The 18438-nt window shown below is 35.6% G+C and overlaps 4 protein-coding genes across 5 annotated transcripts; 1 reads left to right on the forward strand and 3 right to left on the reverse strand.

Moving 5' to 3' along the window:
• The first annotated feature begins 861 nt into the window (after positions 1-861).
• On the forward strand, positions 862-3218 carry LOC145813616 (uncharacterized). 2 transcript variants are annotated; one of them, XM_082909293.1, is made up of 2 exons: positions 862-1961; positions 2061-3218. In XM_082909293.1, the coding sequence occupies exons 1-2, from the start codon at positions 866-868 to the stop codon at positions 3104-3106; spliced, it is 2142 nt and encodes a 713-aa protein (XP_082765419.1). In that variant the 5' UTR covers positions 862-865; the 3' UTR covers positions 3107-3218. The 2 variants fall into 2 exon arrangements, with proteins under 2 accessions (XP_082765419.1, XP_082765420.1); XM_082909294.1 differs by having other exon boundaries at positions 862-1952.
• Positions 3219-3392: 174 nt separating this feature from the next.
• Positions 3393-4663, reverse strand: LOC145813368 (uncharacterized). Its single transcript, XM_082908656.1, has 4 exons — positions 4589-4663; positions 4265-4483; positions 4046-4167; positions 3393-3957 (listed from the first exon to the last, which is right to left on the reverse strand). Exons 2-4 carry the CDS (start codon positions 4439-4441, stop codon positions 3768-3770), a joined length of 489 nt encoding a protein of 162 aa, XP_082764782.1. The 5' UTR covers positions 4442-4483; positions 4589-4663; the 3' UTR covers positions 3393-3767.
• A 4-nt stretch (positions 4664-4667) lies between these two features.
• Positions 4668-5993, reverse strand: LOC145813015 (uncharacterized). Its single transcript, XM_082908271.1, has 4 exons — positions 5932-5993; positions 5596-5879; positions 4806-5518; positions 4668-4712 (listed from the first exon to the last, which is right to left on the reverse strand). The coding sequence occupies exons 1-4, from the start codon at positions 5991-5993 to the stop codon at positions 4668-4670; spliced, it is 1104 nt and encodes a 367-aa protein (XP_082764397.1).
• LOC145813676 (uncharacterized) lies at positions 5978-7572 on the reverse strand. The gene is made up of 3 exons (XM_082909470.1): positions 6655-7572; positions 6429-6557; positions 5978-6157 (listed from the first exon to the last, which is right to left on the reverse strand). Exons 1-3 carry the CDS (start codon positions 7129-7131, stop codon positions 5993-5995), a joined length of 771 nt encoding a protein of 256 aa, XP_082765596.1. The 5' UTR covers positions 7132-7572; the 3' UTR covers positions 5978-5992.
• Positions 7573-18438: the final 10866 nt, after the last annotated feature.

The raw sequence follows: 18438 nt of genomic DNA on the forward strand, positions 1-18438 counted from the left end.
CTTTTGCACAAATTATTTAAAAAATTGCATCAAAACACTTTTACAACTTATTTAAAACATTTTTAAGTCAAGAATCTAAAATAAGGGTAAATTACCATGTAGTCCTATGTAGGGGATCTATTTCCCTTCTAATCCCAATTTATTTTTAATAGTTTAATAGGTCCACAGTTTTTTTAGTTTTATACCCAGAGGTCCCGTTTTTTATTTTCGTATTTTTAAATGACTGTGTTACCCTTTGTTTTGAGATCTATATGTACGTGAGAAATCAAATTTTTGCTTCGTTGAAAAAAAGGAAATCAAATCTTCGTCTCCGCGATCTCGATTTCTCTTCGTTGTGGCGATCTCATTGTGCTGTGTGGTCGATCTCATTGTGCTGTGAGGTGGATCTGGTTGTGCGATTTGAATCTGTGTGTACAGGCGATATCTTCGTACGTTGTCTCTCTCTCTCTTTCTCTCTCTCTGGTGATAGATATATGTATGTGTATGTATGTATCTGTCGATACATAGATATACATATATATGTATATATATATATGTCTGTGTGTGTATGTGGTTTGTATTTTGTCGACATATATGTATGTATATATATATAAGCAAATTTGCGTGATATGTGGTTTGTGTTTGGCGAATTTTGTTTGTTTGATTTTGATTTTGTTGATTTTTGTTTGTCGTATAGTGTAATGTGTTTTGAAGTTGTATTTTGGATTTGTGAATTCTGGTGTTTTGATATTGATATGTCGTAAGTGTATAATTTTGCAGTTTTGGAATTGTAAATTGTGTACTGTTGTTATTGATATGTTGTAACTGCATAATTTTGCAGTTTGGAATCTGTGAACAATTGTTTGTTGGTTTTTGATTTTGTAGTATGGAGCGGTGTTTCATGTTAATGTGCAAATACAGTAATTGTTGTGCTGCTATTAAGATTAGTGACGGATGTAGTTATGATGAAGTTGTTGAGAAAATATGTGCGAAGTTCAAGGAGTTGAGTGTTGGTAACTTTTGTTTGTTTTTCTCTGTTCCTGGATATTCTAATTGTATTGTTGAATGTGATGATGATTTGGGGAATATGCTGTCAATGGTAGGTGGTAGTGGTTGTCATGTTGTTGATGTTATTGTGGGGGATAAGAGAGTTGTGGAGGTTGATGATGGTAATTCTTGTAGGATTGATTCTGTAACTTGTGAGAGTTCTTTTGTGAATGATTGTGATGATGTTGGTGGTTTGTTGCGTAGTTTTTATCCAGAACCAGAGAGAGTTTTGTTGTCTGCTAGTTGGAAGGGGATTATACATAGTGTTGGTCAAGAATTTGAAGGTGGAGTGTCGGGGTTCCGCATTGCATTGGCTAAGTATGCGGTTCAGTGTGGTTTTGCAGTGAATTATTTGAAGAATGATGCAACAAGAGTAACCGCTGAATGTATGATGAAGTCGTCTACGGGTTGTAAATGGTTTGTGCATGGAAGGGTGTTGATGGATTCTGGTGTTTTTTTTATAATGAAGTTGGATAATGTGCATACTTGTGGGGTTGTTGCTCGTAGATCTTGTAGCAAAATGGTTGGTTCTAGACTTGTGTCTGATATTGTGCAAAATGATATTAGTGATAATCCGTTGACTCGTCCTATTGAAGTTAAAAAAAAGTTGAAGAAGCAATATGGTATAGATGTTTCTTATCGGGTTGCATGGTTAGGAGTTGATAAGGCAAGAGGTGGGTTGTTTGGTGATTTTGCAACTTCTTTTGACCAGCTTCGATGGTACCTTGAGACGGCTATGAGAACGAATCCGGGAAGTGTGTTTGAATTAGATGTGGATGAAAGTAGTGGGTGTTTTCGGAGGTTGTTTGTGGCATTTCATGGATGTTTGTATGGCTTTCAATTTTGTCGTCCGTTGTTGTTTGTTGATGGTACATTTTTGAAGGGGCGTTACAAGGGGCATTTGCTTGCAGCAACATCAAATGATGGTAATCAAGGTATGTATTTATTTGCAGTTAGTATTGGTTTAGTTTGTCAGTGTGTTATTGTATTGTGAGTCTGCTAATTTTTGCAGTTTCATGTGGGTTTGTTTGCAGGTTTGTTTCCTTTGGCTTTTGCGATTGTTGACGCTGAAAATCAAGATAATTGGATGTGGTTCTTAAGTCAGTTGTTGAAGGCTGTTGGTTCAGGCCGGAGATTGACTTTTGTGTCGGACCGTCAACATGGATTGCTAGACGCTCTTTCAGTGGTTTTCCCCAATGCACATCATGCTTATTGCTTGAATCATTTGAAGAGAAATTTGATTGACAAATTGGTGGGACTTCGTACTAACTATAAGCTGTGTTTGATGAAAATATTAGTTAAATGTGCTTATGCGCCAACGGTTGCTTCTTTCCAACATTATATGGAGAAATTGAGGCGTATTGCTGGGAATGGTAGAGTTGATAGTATGTTGGATGGTTTGCAAAATGATAAGTGGGCCAATGCATTTTTTAGAGGGAAACGATATGGTGAGATGTCATCTAATGCTGTCGAGTCTTATAATAATTGGATTGGTGGGGCCCGTGAGTTGCCTATTACTTGTATGGTTGATATGATTAGGGTTCAAATCATGACTCAATTGTCGGATAGAAGAGCTGAATCTAGAAGATGGACTACGAAATTGTGTCCAGTTATGGAAAAGAAGTTGGTGGACTCTTTGGAGCTAGCTAAGTCTTGGGATGTGATTGTTGCTAGTGATACTGTGCTTGAGGTTCATTCTTCTATTTCTTTTTATGTTGATATTGGTAGACAAACTTGTTCTTGCCATGAATGGCAATTGAATGGTTTTCCTTGTTGTCATGCTGTGCATGCTTTGCGTAGTAGTGGTAGAGATGTGTATGGTTTCATTGATCCTTTTTTTCATGTAGATTGTTTTAGAGAGTCATACAAGGAATCTGTTTATCCAGTGCCTTCAAGTGAGAGATTTGACTTTGATGGTGCCAGTAGTTCGGTTATCAAACCTCCTATAACGAAGAAGCAGCCCGGGCGGAACAAGAAGAAGAGGATACCTTCAAGGGGTGAGAATGTGAAGCAAATCAAGTGTGGGAGATGCTTGAAATATGGGAATCACAATAAGAAGACGTGCAAGGCTGCTATTTGAGGCCGCAATCTATTCTTTTGGATTTGTATTTGAATTTGAGGAATTATGATAATAAAAAATGTGATACTTGGTATTATGGAAGTAATGAATAAAGTTGGTTGAATTGTTTTTTGTTTGTTGATGTGTTTTTTACTTATTGAAGTTGTTTTCGAATAGTCTGGTTTTGTTTTTTATTTTTATGGAATGCAGAGAAGGTTGTTGAAAATTTCTTATTGAAACAGTATATATGGAAAGGCAGTTCATATTTCATAGTGATAAAACTGTATAATTTTGCAGTTTTAAGAATTATTTAGAAACAACCTGATGAAACCGCATAATTTTGCAGTTTTAAAAATTATTAGAAACAAGCTGATGAAACTGAAAAATTTTGCAGTTTGAAGAATTATTAGAATCAACCTTTACTGTATGAAAATATATGCAACCACAAACAGGTAGACAAACAATCAAAAGAAGAACCACAATAATAATAATAATAAGAAGAAGAGCAACAACAACATCAATCATTTTCACCATAACCATGATAACCAGAAAAAGATCATTCCCAAAAGTATATAAAGTACTTGTCACATGTTAAAAAAGAAAAATAAAAAAAAAATAAAAAAAAGGTTCAAAGATATGTTCCCTTGAATATTTGTATTGTTAAGAAGTTTGTTCATTGTTTCTATGGTTTGGTATGTTTTGTCAACATTTGGTAGTGCTCGAGTTTCCAAGATCGGTTCTCATCATTGAGGAATTGATTGATGATTTGTGCTCGAAATTTGACCCACTCAGTTGGACGAAGTTTTTTCTGCACAGGTTGCCAGTTGAGATATTGGTTGATAACATTGCAGACGGCAATTGCACAATCATTCCTGCAATGTTTGAGATGAAGTTAATTAGTTAGGTGAAACTGCAAAAATTAGCATATTGGAAGATTAGTTTATGGATTTTGTATCTTACGAGTGTGGGGTTTGTTGTGGGCATTCCTCAATTGATGCAATTTCTGTCTCGCACTCTTGAGATGAAAACATGTTTCCCTGTTTGCTGAGTAATGCTTTATTCCATCTCAGTTGATGTTGTTGCTACAAAATAGTTAGTGGGTGTTTTAGTTAGTTATAGTGATGAGTTGAGATGTTTGTAAAGGGATGGAACTAAGTATGAAATTTTATTTTAACTTACAATTTGCTTTGCAATTTCAAAGTGCTTGTTATGGCAATCTTTTGCTGGTCTCAACGAGTCATAGTGTCTCCATATTCCATCAGCATTGTCAAAGACCACAATTGTCCAATGGTTGTCGTGGTTGATTGGGAAATGGATATATCTGTTTTTCATTGCTTCTGGAAAATGGCTGTCCATCAGTTTTTCTCTCAGTGCTTGATCTTGGTTTTGTAGTGGAGTCTGTAAGTCATATATATGTTTGAAATATGTCGTAAAACTATGTAGTAATACATGTTGATAAAGTAGAAAATTTTGCAGTTGTAAGGTATGTTAAGTTTTGCTTACATTGATGAGTGTTGAGAAAACGTAAGATCTTCCTGCGTATGGATTGCTTGCAAAGACTAGATCGTTTTTCTCAAATTCTTCAAGGTTGGAGTGCCAATTGCTTTTCTGAGAAGGCATCAATGACCTGAAACATGTTATATATGAGAATGTGTTAGGTTTGTGGAATAGGTTATTGAATATGTACAGAAACTGTAAAATTGTGCAGTTGGAGACCTACATTCCCATATAAGGGTTCCCTGTTGGTCAATCTGCATATATCTGAAAAGTATACGCAGTTTTCATCTTCGCTGCCAGACCAGACACAAGCAGTTGATTGTGTGTTGTTGATGAGTTGAATTTGGTCTTGGTCTTTTTTGGATAGGCTATGCCAAACCTTGTTTGTTTTGCGGCATGAAATGGTGAGTGGCTTGTTTGGGATTGATTCTTCCTGGAAATCATCATCACTTTCCAATACTTGAAGATTTGTCTTCTTTTGATTGGCATGCTCTTTTGGGTTTGTTTCAGCAGCAACTGGTTTCTCTTGGCCAATATGTTCTTGCATCTTTTCTTTCTGCTGTTGTTTTGCTTCATGAGCACCCTGTTTTTTGTTGTCATTCTTCTTCTGTTTTTCTTCATTGGTACCCTGTGTTGGTTTGGGTACATCAGCAGCAGTTTGTGTCTTGTTTGTTGTATCTTCTTTGGGTTTGGTCTTTGGTTGGTATTCAAAATCTGGGTCATGTGCTTGTTTTCTTGATTTTTGTTTGATTCTCTTGACCATGGATCTTTGTTGGGGACTGCCAGTTTTTTTGGTGGACATTTCCTTCAATTGATCTTCTTTTTTATGCAATTCAGCCATGAATTTTTGTTCCATTTCTTGCATTTGTGCTCTCAGGGCTGATATGAGCTTGTCCTTGTCGTCCTCTTTGGTTGGTGTTTGTGGTTGGTCATGACCTATAAAAATGTTGGATTGTGTTTTGGTTAGTTTAATGAAATTTTGCAGTATGATTTAGTATTAGACAATAGTTTACCTTGTGCATGAAGTATGTCAGATTTCTCTTGCAGTTCTTCTTGTTGGTTTGTCAGTTCTTGTTCATTGACTTCTTCGTGTTGGTTTGTTTGTTGTTCTTCTTGTTCTTGTTGTTGGTCTTCTTCTTGATCAAGGTGTTCTTCTTCTTCTTCTTCTTCTTCTTCTTCTTCTTCTTCTTCTTCTTCTTCTTCAGTTTCAGTTTCTTCTTCTTCTTCTTCTTCATCAGTTTTTTCTTCATCAGTCACTTGATTTTTTTCATCATCACTCTTTTCTTCTTGTTCATCACTTTGTGGTTCTTGTTGTGGTTTTTGCTTTCTTTTTTTTTTTTTTGTTGTGCTTCTTTTTCTGATTGTGATTGTGATTCTGAATGATGTTCTTCTTCGAGAAAATCATCCTCATCACTGCCTAGAAGTGTTCTTTTTTTTTGTTGCTTTTGTTTTCTTTTTTTGCTTATTGTCCTTTTTGTGGTCTTGTTTCTTTGCTGAAGAGTCTGTTGATGTGCTTTGATTGATATGCAATAACTGTATTTCTTGTTCAGTTGGGGTTAAAGCACTTTGGTTAACCTGCATTGGAACAATGTGGTATATATCAGTAATACTGTAAATTTGGTCAGTTTCATAAGATGAGTTGTACTGTGAGTAATGTGGGTTAAGTGTCGAAATATGTTTTTTGAAACTGAAAAATGTTACAGTTTCATAACATGAGTGATGTTAAAGAAGTGTGTGCTTTGAAACTGAAAATTTTCACAGTTTCATAATGTGATTTGTACTACAATGAATATGAAAGGAGTGTTGAATAGATTTGTGCTAGGATAGTATAGAAGAGTTTGAATACCTTTTCAAAGTGAGCGAGGCTGATGTGTTTCCACTTGGAGTACATTTTGCCAAGGTTCCATTTCATAAACCTTGGGAAGCCTTCTTTGTTGGATGGTCGGAGGAGTTTACTGTGCTCACAGTACCAGTACTATAAAAAAAAAAAAAAAAAGTTGAAATATGTTAGATAGTTAGAAATAGGTGAATGTCTGATATTTTTGTGGGAAGTAGTTGAGTAATGTGTTTACCAAGAGTAACATGACGCATCCAGTGACATGCCTTGGGTTGTTGTTTGCATTTGCTATTGAATTCATCAGTGTGTCTTTTATTGCCTCAACCCAATTGTACTTCTTGATGTTGTTGAGGTTGTCAACATAGTTGAGGAAACTCCAACTGAGTGTATGGCTTGTTGTGGGCATGAGAAGTTTCAAGCACAAGTAAAGGGTGATTACCCTTGCAAGATCTTGACAATCATTGGTTGATTTTCCTTTTTTTGTTTGTTGAAACATTTTGGTCAAAGACTTGCCATCCAATCTCTTGATTGATTTGCATCTTCGTTTGTAAAATGGAAGCTCAAAATCCTTTGGTCTTGCATAGGATTTGGTGGTGATGCTGTCTTCTCCACAGTCGATACCAAAAATGAGCTTGACATCACTGGTTCTGAGTTTCATTTCCTTTTTGCCAAGTACAAATGATCTTTTTCTTTTGTTGTAGAGTGTTGTCATTTCTGCTACAATGGAATTGTAGCATCTGCACCAAGAGGCCTTCAGTTGTGTTGAGGAGAGAGCATTTATAAGGGGCCAAAAAGGGGTTTTTTGCAGCTCTGTCTGTTGGGCTTTTGTGAATTTGACCCCCTTCAACAGTTTGATTACCGTTCCGATGTTGGAACGATAATTAAATTGTTGGACTCTCTTTGCAGGGACTGCTGGTTTTTTTTCTTTTGATGCCTTGGTTGTTGTTTTGGGAGTTGATTGGCTTTCTTGGAGCTTTCTTTTTTTGGTTGGAGGAGCTTCTTGGTTTTTTGTTGGCTTTCTTTTGTTTGTTTTTGTTGTGGTTGGAGGTGTGGTTGGTGTTTGTTGGGTGGGTGGGGTCTGTGGTGTAGTTCTTGGGCTTTTTCTTGTAGGTGGTGTGGTTGTTTTGTGGGTTTTTTGGTGGGGTCTGTTGGATTTGGTTATTTTTGGGTGTGGTGGTGGCATTTGAGTGGATACAGGAGAGGGACTTTCAAAAGGGGAGATGGTTAAATCCCTGATTGGATTTGTGGGCATACGGGTTTGTTTCTTCCAATATCTTCCAACAGCTATTTCTGAAAAAATGAAAGTGACAACAGGGTATGAGTAATATAGTGACAAAACTGTATAATTTTGAAGTTTTATATGCAGTTTAATATGAAGTTATATGTATTTTGTTCGTAAGAGTTACGAAACTGTATAATTTGACAGTTTGATTTGCACTTTATAATAAGTTAGCTATTTGTTTTGAGTAGTGGTTAAACTGTGTAATTTTGCAGTTTCATTTGCATTTTGAATAAATTTAGATATGTTGCTTGTATAGTGATGAAATGAAACACTATGATGTTGCAGTTTTTATAAGGAAACAGTATGAACAATAGGAACAGCCCATTGTATTTTGTAAAAAGCAACAATAACAACAAGAAGATTAAAAATTCAAAAATAAGAATAAGAGAAGCCAATATTGAACAACAAGAATAAGAATAAGGTGTTGAATGTGTAAAAACAGGGATTTATGTGCAAAAACAGTGTTTAGAATGTTGAAAAACAGGGGACTATATATATATTAAAAGAGGGTTTATACATTTGGAAGTATGTAAAATGTGTATATAAGAAATATTAAAGAATGATGTACAAATGTGAAAAATAATGAATAGGTGAAGAGAGATGTTACTTTTTTTCCCCATTTTTGTGAATCGGAAGTCAGGAACTATGAAATCTCTTCAGAGTGGTGATGGTTCTTCGTGTTGTTGAGAGTCGCCGATTGGAGAATATGAACGGCTTGGTGTTGTGTTGAAGTTGAACGGTTTGGTTTTGTGGTTAGGGTAGGGTTTCAGAGAGAATGGAGTCGAACGGAGGAGAGATGGAGGATTGAGAATGCGATTTCGAGCGGCGGAGATGTAACAGTGTACTGATCAGACTGAGATGATTGTGGGTGATGAAGATGAACGGTTACGTTTTCTGGTTAGAGTTAGGGTTTTAGAGGGGATGGAGTTGAACGGAAGAGAGATGGAGGACTGAGGAGTCGATTTCGAGCGGCGGAGACGTGACAGTGTAGTGATCGGACTGAGATGATGGGGACGTGGGAGATGGTTGCGCGCGTGTAAATTGGATGATATATTGTGGGTATTTTCGTCTTATTGTTAATTTGAGGACTTAATGGAGTATTAAATTTGTTTTGGGTCTAAATGGGGTATGATATGTTGGGCTTGGACCTTTGGGTCAGTCTCCCCTAAAATAATAATCTTCATAGCTAAGCTTAAGTTTTGTTAAATGGGCCAATGTCATGTAATATCATGGCGTACACTTTATGATTGGAAAGTAGAAATTAAAAGTATATATTTCTTATTTAATTTTAAATAATCAGCCTTTTATAATTTTTTAAAGTTATTTTTTTTTTATATTTGTAAACATAAATTACATCTAGCGGTCTAACAGTCTGATATTAATTCTAAAAAAATAAAATAAAAATATAAACAATTCAAATATACCACACCAAAACAAGGATTAATGTACACATGCTTCCCTTGTACAAATTATTTTGGGTTATGGACCACAAACTTTTAGAGAGACTGGTCATCCGAGCAAGAGAAGCAAACTTTTGTGCCAACTCACTTGAGCATTTAGGTTGTGGTTTGGTAAAAAAAAATTTAATTGGCTTTTTTAAGTTGGGATTTTTTTTAGCTTGAGATTAAAAAGTTCATTTGAATTGTTTTTTTTTTTTTTACTTTTGTGAGAGAAAAAATAAAATAATTATAATTTAAATTTGACATTTTATTTTATTAACTTATTAGAAGAATCAAATACAACACAACTTCTCTTGAGTTGACCTTATTAATAATACAGCAAGTCCTTAGCATGAAATGACTCAACCTAAATTATTGCCTAAGGTCCACAAGTACGTTTTAAAAAAAATAACACAAATTACATCACAAATCTTTACACTTTGTCACTTATTTTAATTCTTATAATTTTTATTGGCTCAATTTTGATTTTTAATTGAAAATTTCACATCAATTTAGTCCAATTAATAGCGTGCACGTGCTAGGATTTTTAATAGAAACATGATATATGACGTTCATGTGTACATTTAAAAACAAATGCTAACAATTGGAATCAATTAGATTAATTTGAGACAAAGTAAAAAATTCAGGGTCAAAATTGAAAATGTAAAAATCAAAATGATAAAATGGTCAAAATATAGAGACTAACAGTGTAATTTATCCTAACGATTTTAATTTTTTAAACCTTAATTTGATAAAATTTTAATTAGATTTTTGATGTGGGTAGGCCCATAAAGGCCATAACCCACTATGAACAACCCAAGCTTACCATTTAGGGCCCAATACATAACTCAATTGATAAGGCCCAACACTATCTGGAAGTCAATATGGTATGAAGGACCAATGATATTTAGACATGTGGCAGGTAAAGGGCAAACCACATCAGCAGACAAAGATCTGCAAAGTTATTGCCACTGCACATCGCCATTAATGCAGCCCCTCACTGCATTTATTACGACAACATCTCTCCGTTGGGACAGCACGCCCTCACCCTGAACGAGGTAAGCTACAGCATAGACTTTTGGCCAAGGTGACAGGTCGGAAGGGACAACGAAATGATTACCAAAGGATATAAGCAAACGTTGAAGACAAGAAGAAAGTTAAGCTTTTCTATCTCTAATCTATCTACATATTCCACTCTGTCTCTCTAACTTGCTCGTCGGAGGGTTCGCTGGGGACTTCTCATTTCCCATTGAATTCTTGTGCAAGTTCTCTGGTGGGCTTGGTCATTTGGACATTAGGCTTGAGGAACGTGGATTAGTCCAACCTGTCCTACCATCAAAAACTGCATCATTAGTTGTCGTCGTCTGTGGGAATCGAACCCACGACCACGTGGGTAGGCCATAAAGGCCATAACCCGCTATGAACAACCCAAACCTACCACTTAGGGCCCAATACATAACCCAACTGATAAGGTCCAGCACCATTTGGAAGTCAATATGGCATGAAGGACCAATGATATTCAGACACATGGCAGGTAAAAGGCAAGCCACATCAGCAGATAAAGATCTGCAAAGTTATTGCCACTGCACATCGCCATTAATGCAGCTCCTCACTATATTTATTATGACAACACCTCTCCGTCGGGACAGCATGCCCTCACCCTGAACGAGGTAAGTTACAGTATAGACTTTTGGCTAAGGTGACAGGTTGGCAGGGACAACGAAATGATTACCAAATGATATAAGCAAACGTTGAAGACAAGAAGAAAGTTAAGCTTTTTTTATCTCTAATCTATCTATATATTCCACTCTCTAACTTGCTCGTCGAAGGGTTCGCTGGGGGACTTCCCGTTCCCCGTTGAACTCTTGTGCGGGTTCTCTGGTGGGCTTGGTCATTCGGACATTAGATTTGAGAAACGTGGATCAGTCCAACCTATCCTACCATCAAAATCAGCATCATCAAGATTTTCAATCCGAAACTTTTGAAAATCTTGAGCCTTTAAAGTCATTAGTTAATTATTTCAATTCTTAATTATGATTATGAATTTACATAAATGTTCGCACGACTTTTCCAAGCATAATTTTGAACAAACTCGATCCAAATTGTCAAAGCTTCATCAAATGATTGGCGGTACGTAGACCCATATGGCTTTGGATTTTACTTTGCTCATGATATGATAAATAATTTATGTAAATTACTTTACTTCCACCATGCGGTTATAACACTGGAACGAAATGGGAAAAAAAAAAATTCATTAAAATATTAATTCTTATATTTAGTTAATTCAAAAAATAATGATAAAATACATTATAAATAGAACTATCATTCACAATTTAAAAGGAATAATCATTCCATATGAGAGTATAAGAAATAATCATTTCATTATATTCCAACTCATGCTAATAAATCAAATAAAGTATAATTCTTGTCTTTTAAAAATAATTATTTATTTCTCTCGCAATTTTAGACTAAAATGCAAGCCTATCTCGGTTAATGTTAATGATAAAAAAGATAATTATACCTTTTGTGTCTTCTTCTCTCTTTGCCAAAAAATAAAAAATAAAAAATCTTTCGTGGCTACTACTGGAGAAGCAAGAAAATTTAAAACATAAATAAAAAAAATAATTAAGAAACTTGAATTTCATAATTTTTTGAGAAATATATGTCATATGTTCATAAAAATATATGTATATAGTATTATATATATATATATATGTCATATGTTCTAAAAAAAAAATTATATATTATACATACATATACATGTATAGGAAATTCCTTATCGTGGGATTTGTGCACCCTTTGAAATTAATCAAGTTTTGATTCAGACACCTTAGTGTCAATAAAATATATATATATATATACACACACATGCATATAAATAGGTATAGATGGGTTATTTTCAAAAGGGTGTGTACCATACGAAGTTATAACATAGTTAAAATATTTGTAGTGCTAATTATCACAAATGTCATAACTAAAAAAAATAATGAGTCATAGTGGGTGTTTGTGAAATGAGTTTTTATGTAGGTTTTTTTTGTTATAGGATATTATTGGAGAAATTTTTTTTTGTGTTTGGGAAGATAGTTGGATTTTTTTGTAATTAGATGTGATGTTTGTGAGATAAAAAATGAAATGATTATGTGGTTTAATGTGATATTTTGTTTGGATTTGTTTTTTTTGATTTTACAAAAACTTTGTCTTTTAGTGAAAAAAATAAAAAAAAAATCAAAAAAAAAATTGTTGCCAAACACCACCATGACTAAGCACCATATAAGATATAACCAAAGATCTTTTAATTATAACTAAAATAATAATTATTATAAATCATATTTACATGTATCGCAAGGAGTCATACACTACAAAAAATTCGTTTTTTTGCGACGGTAAAATACCGTCGCCAATACCCAAAAAGCCGTTTCAAAAGCTTTTTTGCGACGGTAAATAGCTTTTAGCGACGGTAATAGGGGGGTCGCAAAAAAAGGGGTAGCTAAAGGTCTTTAGCGACGGTAAGACGCCGTCGCAAAATATTGGCGACGGCAAAAATGCCTTTTAGCGACGGCAAAATACTGTCGCAATTAATGTATAAAAATCTGAAGTTTTTGAGACGGCACTAAAATACCGTCGCTAATATGGTTATTTGCGACGGAAAAATACCGTCGCGAAAGGGTTTATTTGAGACGGTAAAAATACCGTCACTAAAATGGTTATTTGCGACGGGTTTAATACCGTCGTTAATACTGTTATTTGCGACAGAAAAATGTGCCGTCTCTAAAATATTATTTGCGACGGTGAAAATACCGTCGCTAAAGGCGTTTTGTTAATATTGCCAACATCATTGGCGACGGCTACGCTACGGTCGCAAAAACCTGGTTCTAACAAAACTGCTGCAATAAAATTATTAAAAATATGCAAATTACCTGTATTAAATAAAAATCGCTAAAAAAAATCGATAATTATATAATAATATAAAAATTCCTATATGTAAATAAAATTTCATCCATAATTAAAGTACTCTTCCATTCATAACAACACATCATCAAAATTATCCAACCACATAATTTTGCATAATACATACATAATGTTGTTCACAAATCTAAATAACGTAAATCAAAAATAAAAATTTTCTTCATAATTCTTCCGTGGGTTAAAAAAACAAAAGTCTGTCGCAATCTTCACACGGCTGCATTCCACAAGAAGCAAACTGCTACTCAGGAAATATCTGAAAATAAAAAATAAAAATAATTAATGACAACATAATTATGTGCTAATATTTTAATTACAAAAAAACATAAAAAATTAATTACTATATAATTACAAAGATAGTTAAGTAAATAATTTTGGCTAGATAGAAATCCGACCCTAACTCTCAAACCGGAAACCCGATTCGAGTCTCGTCTTCTCCCACATGTCTCTCGTGCCTAGGCGGTCGTGTGTGCCAAGTTTCGTGCCAATCCGACCCCGTTTGGTGATTTTGGGGCGTCAACACTGCGAATTTAAGTTTCTTAAAGAGTTAGTTTACCTAAACCGTAATATGGCTCTAACTCCCAAACCGGGAACCCGATTCGAGTCCCGTCTTCTCCCACAAGTCTCTCGTACCTAGGCGGTCGTGTGTGCCAAGTTTCGTATCAACCCGACCCCGTTTGGTAATTTTGGGCCGTCAACACCTCGAATTCAAGTTTGTTAAGGAACTAGTTTGCCTAAACCGAAATATGGCTCTAACTCCCAAACCGGGAACCCGATTCGAGTCCCATCTTCTCCCACAAGTCTCTCGTGCCTAGGCAGTCGTGTGTGCCAAGTTTCGTGCTAAACCGACCCCTTTTGGTGATTTTGAGGCGTTAACACCTCGAATTCAAGTTTCTTAAAGAACTAGTTTGCCTAGAGTGAAATTCGTCTCTAACTCCTAATCCGGGAACCCGATTGGAGTCCCGTCTTCTCCCACAAGTCTCTCGTGCCTAGGCGGTCGTGTGTGCCAAGTTTCGTGCCAATCCGACCCCAATTGGTGATTTTGGGGAGTCAACACCTCGAATTTAAATTTCTTAAGGAACTAGTTTGCCTAAACCGAAATACGGCTCTAACTCCCAAACCGAGAACCTGATTGGAGTTCCGTCTTCTCCCACAAGTCTCTCGTGCCTAGGTGGTCGTGTGTGCCAAGTTCCGTGCTAAACCAACCCCTTTTGGTGATTTTGGGACGTTAACACTTCGAATTCAAGTTTCTTAAAGAACTAGTTTGCCTAGAGTGAAATCCGTCTCTAACTCCTGATCCGCGAACCCGATTGGAGTCCCGTCTTCTCCCACAAGTCTCTTGTGCCTAGGCGGTCGTGTGTGCCAAGTTTCGTGTCAATTCGACCCCGTTGGGTGATTTTGGGACGTCAACACCTCGAATTTAAGTTTGTTAAGGAACTAGTTTGCCTAAACCGAAATACGGCTCTAACTCCCAAACCAGGAACCTGATTGGAGTTCCGTCTTCTTCCACAAGTCTCTCCTGCCTAGGTGGTCGTGTGTGCCAAGTTTCGTGCTAAATCGACCCCTTTTGGTGATTTTGAGGCGTTAACACCTCGAATTCAAATTTCTTAAAGAACTAGTTTGCCTAGAGTGAAATTCGTCTCTAACTCCTAATTCGGGAACCCGATTGGAGTCCCGTCTTCTCCCACAAGTCTCTTGTGCCTAGGCGGTCGTGTGTGCCAAGTTTCGTGCCAATCCGACCCCGTTGGGTGATTTTGGGACGTCAACACCTCGAATTTCGTGCCAATCAAGCTATGATTGTAGAAGAAGATTATGGGTACTAGAATCCCACACCATATTTTGGTGGTGGTGGTGGTGACACCGCACCAATTCCTCATGCAAAAGTTTCCTGCTCAGAAGAGACCTGAACAATCATATGATGCATTAACCTATCCAGGTCAATTTTTTTTCTGTATTAGTTCTTCCCTATTAATCACCATTCAGAAACAATATCAGAAATTATAATGCAGGCATTTTCTTGCAGGAATCCCACAATGCAGACTACAAATTCTCGAATAAAAAACTAAGGTATATGTTTTATTATCCTATGAACTGATCCATAACGCCTTCCCATTTTTCTTTATTTTCTTTTCTTTTTCCTCGTGCCAAAAAGATTTAGGTTACAATGTTCAGTTGTCCTTGAAAACATTAACTGGGGATAGCCTAGTGGCTGACACTTTTAATCAATTCCATGGCTAAACATGATGATACTGAACAAATAGTAGCATCCCTTGACGAGATAATAAGAAATAAGCCTATGTGTTTCTCTTTTATAAGTCATCTGCTTATATTACTTTATTTTGCACAGGACTTTAAATAACAATAATCTACTAGTGCTAGTCCAACTATGATTGGATAGAGGCCCATTCTCCATGCAGGGACACCACTTGGTCTTTTCCCTCCTACCCTTTTTGACCAGTAAAAATAAAACATAAAATAGCATAAAGATATTTTAGGATTTTAGTACGTACCATCATTGTTAGTTTCATTGGTTATTGATGTCCTCCTGTATGATTGTATCACAGCAGACACTTAACTAAAAACTAATATGATAATTTCTTGAATAATATTAGGGATCATGAAAAAAATATCATAAATGTTTCATGAAGATTTTTTGTCCTTTGATTAATGTGTGAGGTTTTATTATATGTGTAATCTAACAGTGGAGAATCTTTCATGATCATTTTCATGAATATATTTTACCATGCCTGTTATGTATACAATAGAACAATCTAATCCAAATAAATGAAGAATACATATTGGCAGGTTCACAAAAATTAAGAACCTCATATATGACAATCCAATATCATAATACTAAAATAATCAGCTTTAAAACAGAGAGTTCAAATTATTAGCAGGGTACAATCCATTCAAGTGATTCTACAATTAACTGATAGAGGAAACCAGAAGGCCAATTTAGACAACTCTCAAATTTGACACAAAGGCTTAAAACTAGAATTGTTATGAGCATATTATGCTACCAAAGAAATAAAAAATGTGATTACTGATGCACTGACCTAGAAAGTAGCTCATTAGATTCCAAGATGATAAAAACTGAAATCTAAAACCAGATTGAAACACAAAATGTCAAAATAAAAGATCACATATACTTGTAACAAGAATCCCACAGAAAATTAGACAAAGGGCATTTTTTGTATGAACAAAATTTAAATAAGATATCAATGAAACAAGGGCTGTCATTTGAAGTCATAACCATGCACGGATTTCAACCAATACTAAAAATCAGAACATCTCCAATGGTCAGCATGCTTACATAATATGAATGGAAGATAGACCAGTAAAGGCATCAATTCTCCGAGCACGCTGGGCTTCACATCTGTACAGTCCCTTCATTTCTTTTTTCACCCAGTGCTTCACGCATTTCTTTTCTTCCTTTACGGAAGCCTGTATGCAAAGTGTTTTAACATCAATGTAAAGCATGATATAAGCAGATTAGGAAAATAAGAAAAATCAAGTGCAAAATTCTCTTGAGGGCATGATTGAGCTTTTCCGCAAGGGATTCATGACATTCATCAATCATATTCATCTTCACTTTCGGTACCAATATTCCTGAAGTTCCAGTTGCAAGAATCAATTCAAGGTAAATAAATGACTGAGAAGTTCAATATAAAGATAGCACGGGCAAAAACAGATCAAACATGACGAGATGCAAAAATGCACCATGGAAAGAGTGCTTAGGCAGAAGATTGCTTCTGTAAACATACATGATGTTAACCAGGATTTCTATTTCAAATGTTTAAGAAAGGTTACTTCCAAACAGAAATGAACAGATTTAGTTCTAATCACAGATTTAATTCCAAACAGAAATCAACAGATTCAATTCCAACACAGAGATCTGTTGCCACAAAAAAAAAAAAAAAAAAACACACAAATCTGATTGCCTAATAGAAATGAACATATTTAATTCCAATCACAGATTTAATTTCGAACAGAAATCAACAGATTTAATTCCAACTCAGAGATCTGTTGCCATAAAAAAAAAAAAAATCACACACACAGATCTGATTGCCTAACAGAAATGAACATATTTAATTCCAAATAAATAACAGATCTGATGAGATGTGTGTGTAAGAGAGAGAGAGAGAGAGAGAGAGAGAGAGAGAGAGACTTATCCGTGAAGTCGATCGATGAGGAGTCGATCTTGCGAGGTTGATCGGTGAGGAGTTGATCTTGCTAGGTCGATCTGTGCAGACGAAAATGAGAGAGTGAGAGAGAGACTGATGAGATGAAGTGAGAGAGAGACTGATGAGATGAGAGAGAGAGAGAGAGAGAGAAGCTTACCTATGACATCGATCGGTGCAATGAGAGAGTGAGGTCGATCGGTGAGGAGTCGATCTTGCGAGTTTGATCGGTGTGGAGTCGATCTGTGCAGATGAAAATGAGAGTGAGAAAGAGACTGATGAGATGAGATGAAATGAGAGGAATGAGAGAGCTGTGTGCATATTAGGGTTTTTTTTTGGGATTTTTGGTTGAGGGGGGAAAAACGAGTGGGAATGGAAAAGGGGGAAGGGATTAGGGATTTTTGACATTGGGGATTTTGGGTTTGGGGTAGGGGAACCCGAGTGGGAATGGAAAAGGGAGGGGGGTGGAAATTTTTTTGGAATTTTTTTTATTTTTATTACAAATGAATATTTAAATAATAAAATGATTCTTTTTTTTTTTTTTTTTGCAACGGAAGATTTGTTAAAAAAATTATTTTTTATTAAAATATTTTTTTTTATAGTTGATGAATTTTATTTTTTTTTACATTTAGTAAGGTTGAAAATTTATTTGTTTCATATTTATTTTAATGAATAAAAAATTATTATTATTTTTTATTTGGTAGAAGTAGGGATAATATTTTCCATTAAAATAAAGTTAATTTTTTGTGGTCAATGAAAATATTTTTTTTGTGACTCATTTTTTTTTTTTATACTAAAAATCAAGAACTAATTTTTTGTGGTAGAGGATAGAAATGGCAGTAGTGGTGAAAGTGGTAGATAAGAGGTGATAGTGGTGGTGGTAGTGATGGTGAATGAGATAAGTGGTGAAGTTGTGGTAGTGGTAGAAGAGATAGAATAGCGGTGGTAGATGAGAGGTAATGGTAGTAGTAGTGGTGGTAGTGGAGTGGTAGCGATGATGGTAGTAATGATAGTTGTAGAGATGGAGTGACAACAGTGGTAGTAGTGGAATGGCATTTGCAGTAGTGGTGAATATGGTAGAGAAGATGGGTGGTGAAAGAGAGATAAGTGAGAGACAGATAGAGAAGAGAGATAAATAGAGAGAGAGAGAGAGA

This window comes from Camellia sinensis, chromosome 15, assembly GCF_055761805.1.
Source record: "Camellia sinensis isolate YWXY chromosome 15, ASM5576180v1, whole genome shotgun sequence".
NCBI lineage: Eukaryota > Viridiplantae > Streptophyta > Magnoliopsida > Ericales > Theaceae > Camellia > Camellia sinensis.

Coding starts and splice junctions, on each gene's coding strand:
- LOC145813616 (XM_082909293.1), top strand. CDS start 866: ATGGAGCGGTGTTTCATGTTAATGTGCAAATACAGTAATTGTTGTGCT. Junction 1,962..2,060: donor ATCAAATGATGGTAATCAAG/GTATGTATTTAT, acceptor GTTTGTTTGCAG/GTTTGTTTCCTTTGGCTTTT.
- LOC145813368 (XM_082908656.1), bottom strand. CDS start 4,441: ATGGACAGCCATTTTCCAGAAGCAATGAAAAACAGATATATCCATTTC. Junction 4,168..4,264: donor TTGAAATTGCAAAGCAAATT/GTAAGTTAAAAT, acceptor ACTATTTTGTAG/CAACAACATCAACTGAGATG. Junction 3,958..4,045: donor CCACAACAAACCCCACACTC/GTAAGATACAAA, acceptor CAAACATTGCAG/GAATGATTGTGCAATTGCCG.
- LOC145813015 (XM_082908271.1), bottom strand. CDS start 5,993: ATGAGGATGATTTTCTCGAAGAAGAACATCATTCAGAATCACAATCAC. Junction 5,880..5,931: donor AATCACAATCAGAAAAAGAA/GCACAACAAAAA, acceptor AGAACCACAAAG/TGATGAACAAGAAGAAAAGA. Junction 5,519..5,595: donor TGACATACTTCATGCACAAG/GTAAACTATTGT, acceptor ACATTTTTATAG/GTCATGACCAACCACAAACA.
- LOC145813676 (XM_082909470.1), bottom strand. CDS start 7,131: ATGACAACACTCTACAACAAAAGAAAAAGATCATTTGTACTTGGCAAA. Junction 6,558..6,654: donor GATGCGTCATGTTACTCTTG/GTAAACACATTA, acceptor TTTTTTTTATAG/TACTGGTACTGTGAGCACAG. Junction 6,158..6,428: donor GCCTCGCTCACTTTGAAAAG/GTATTCAAACTC, acceptor GTTCCAATGCAG/GTTAACCAAAGTGCTTTAAC.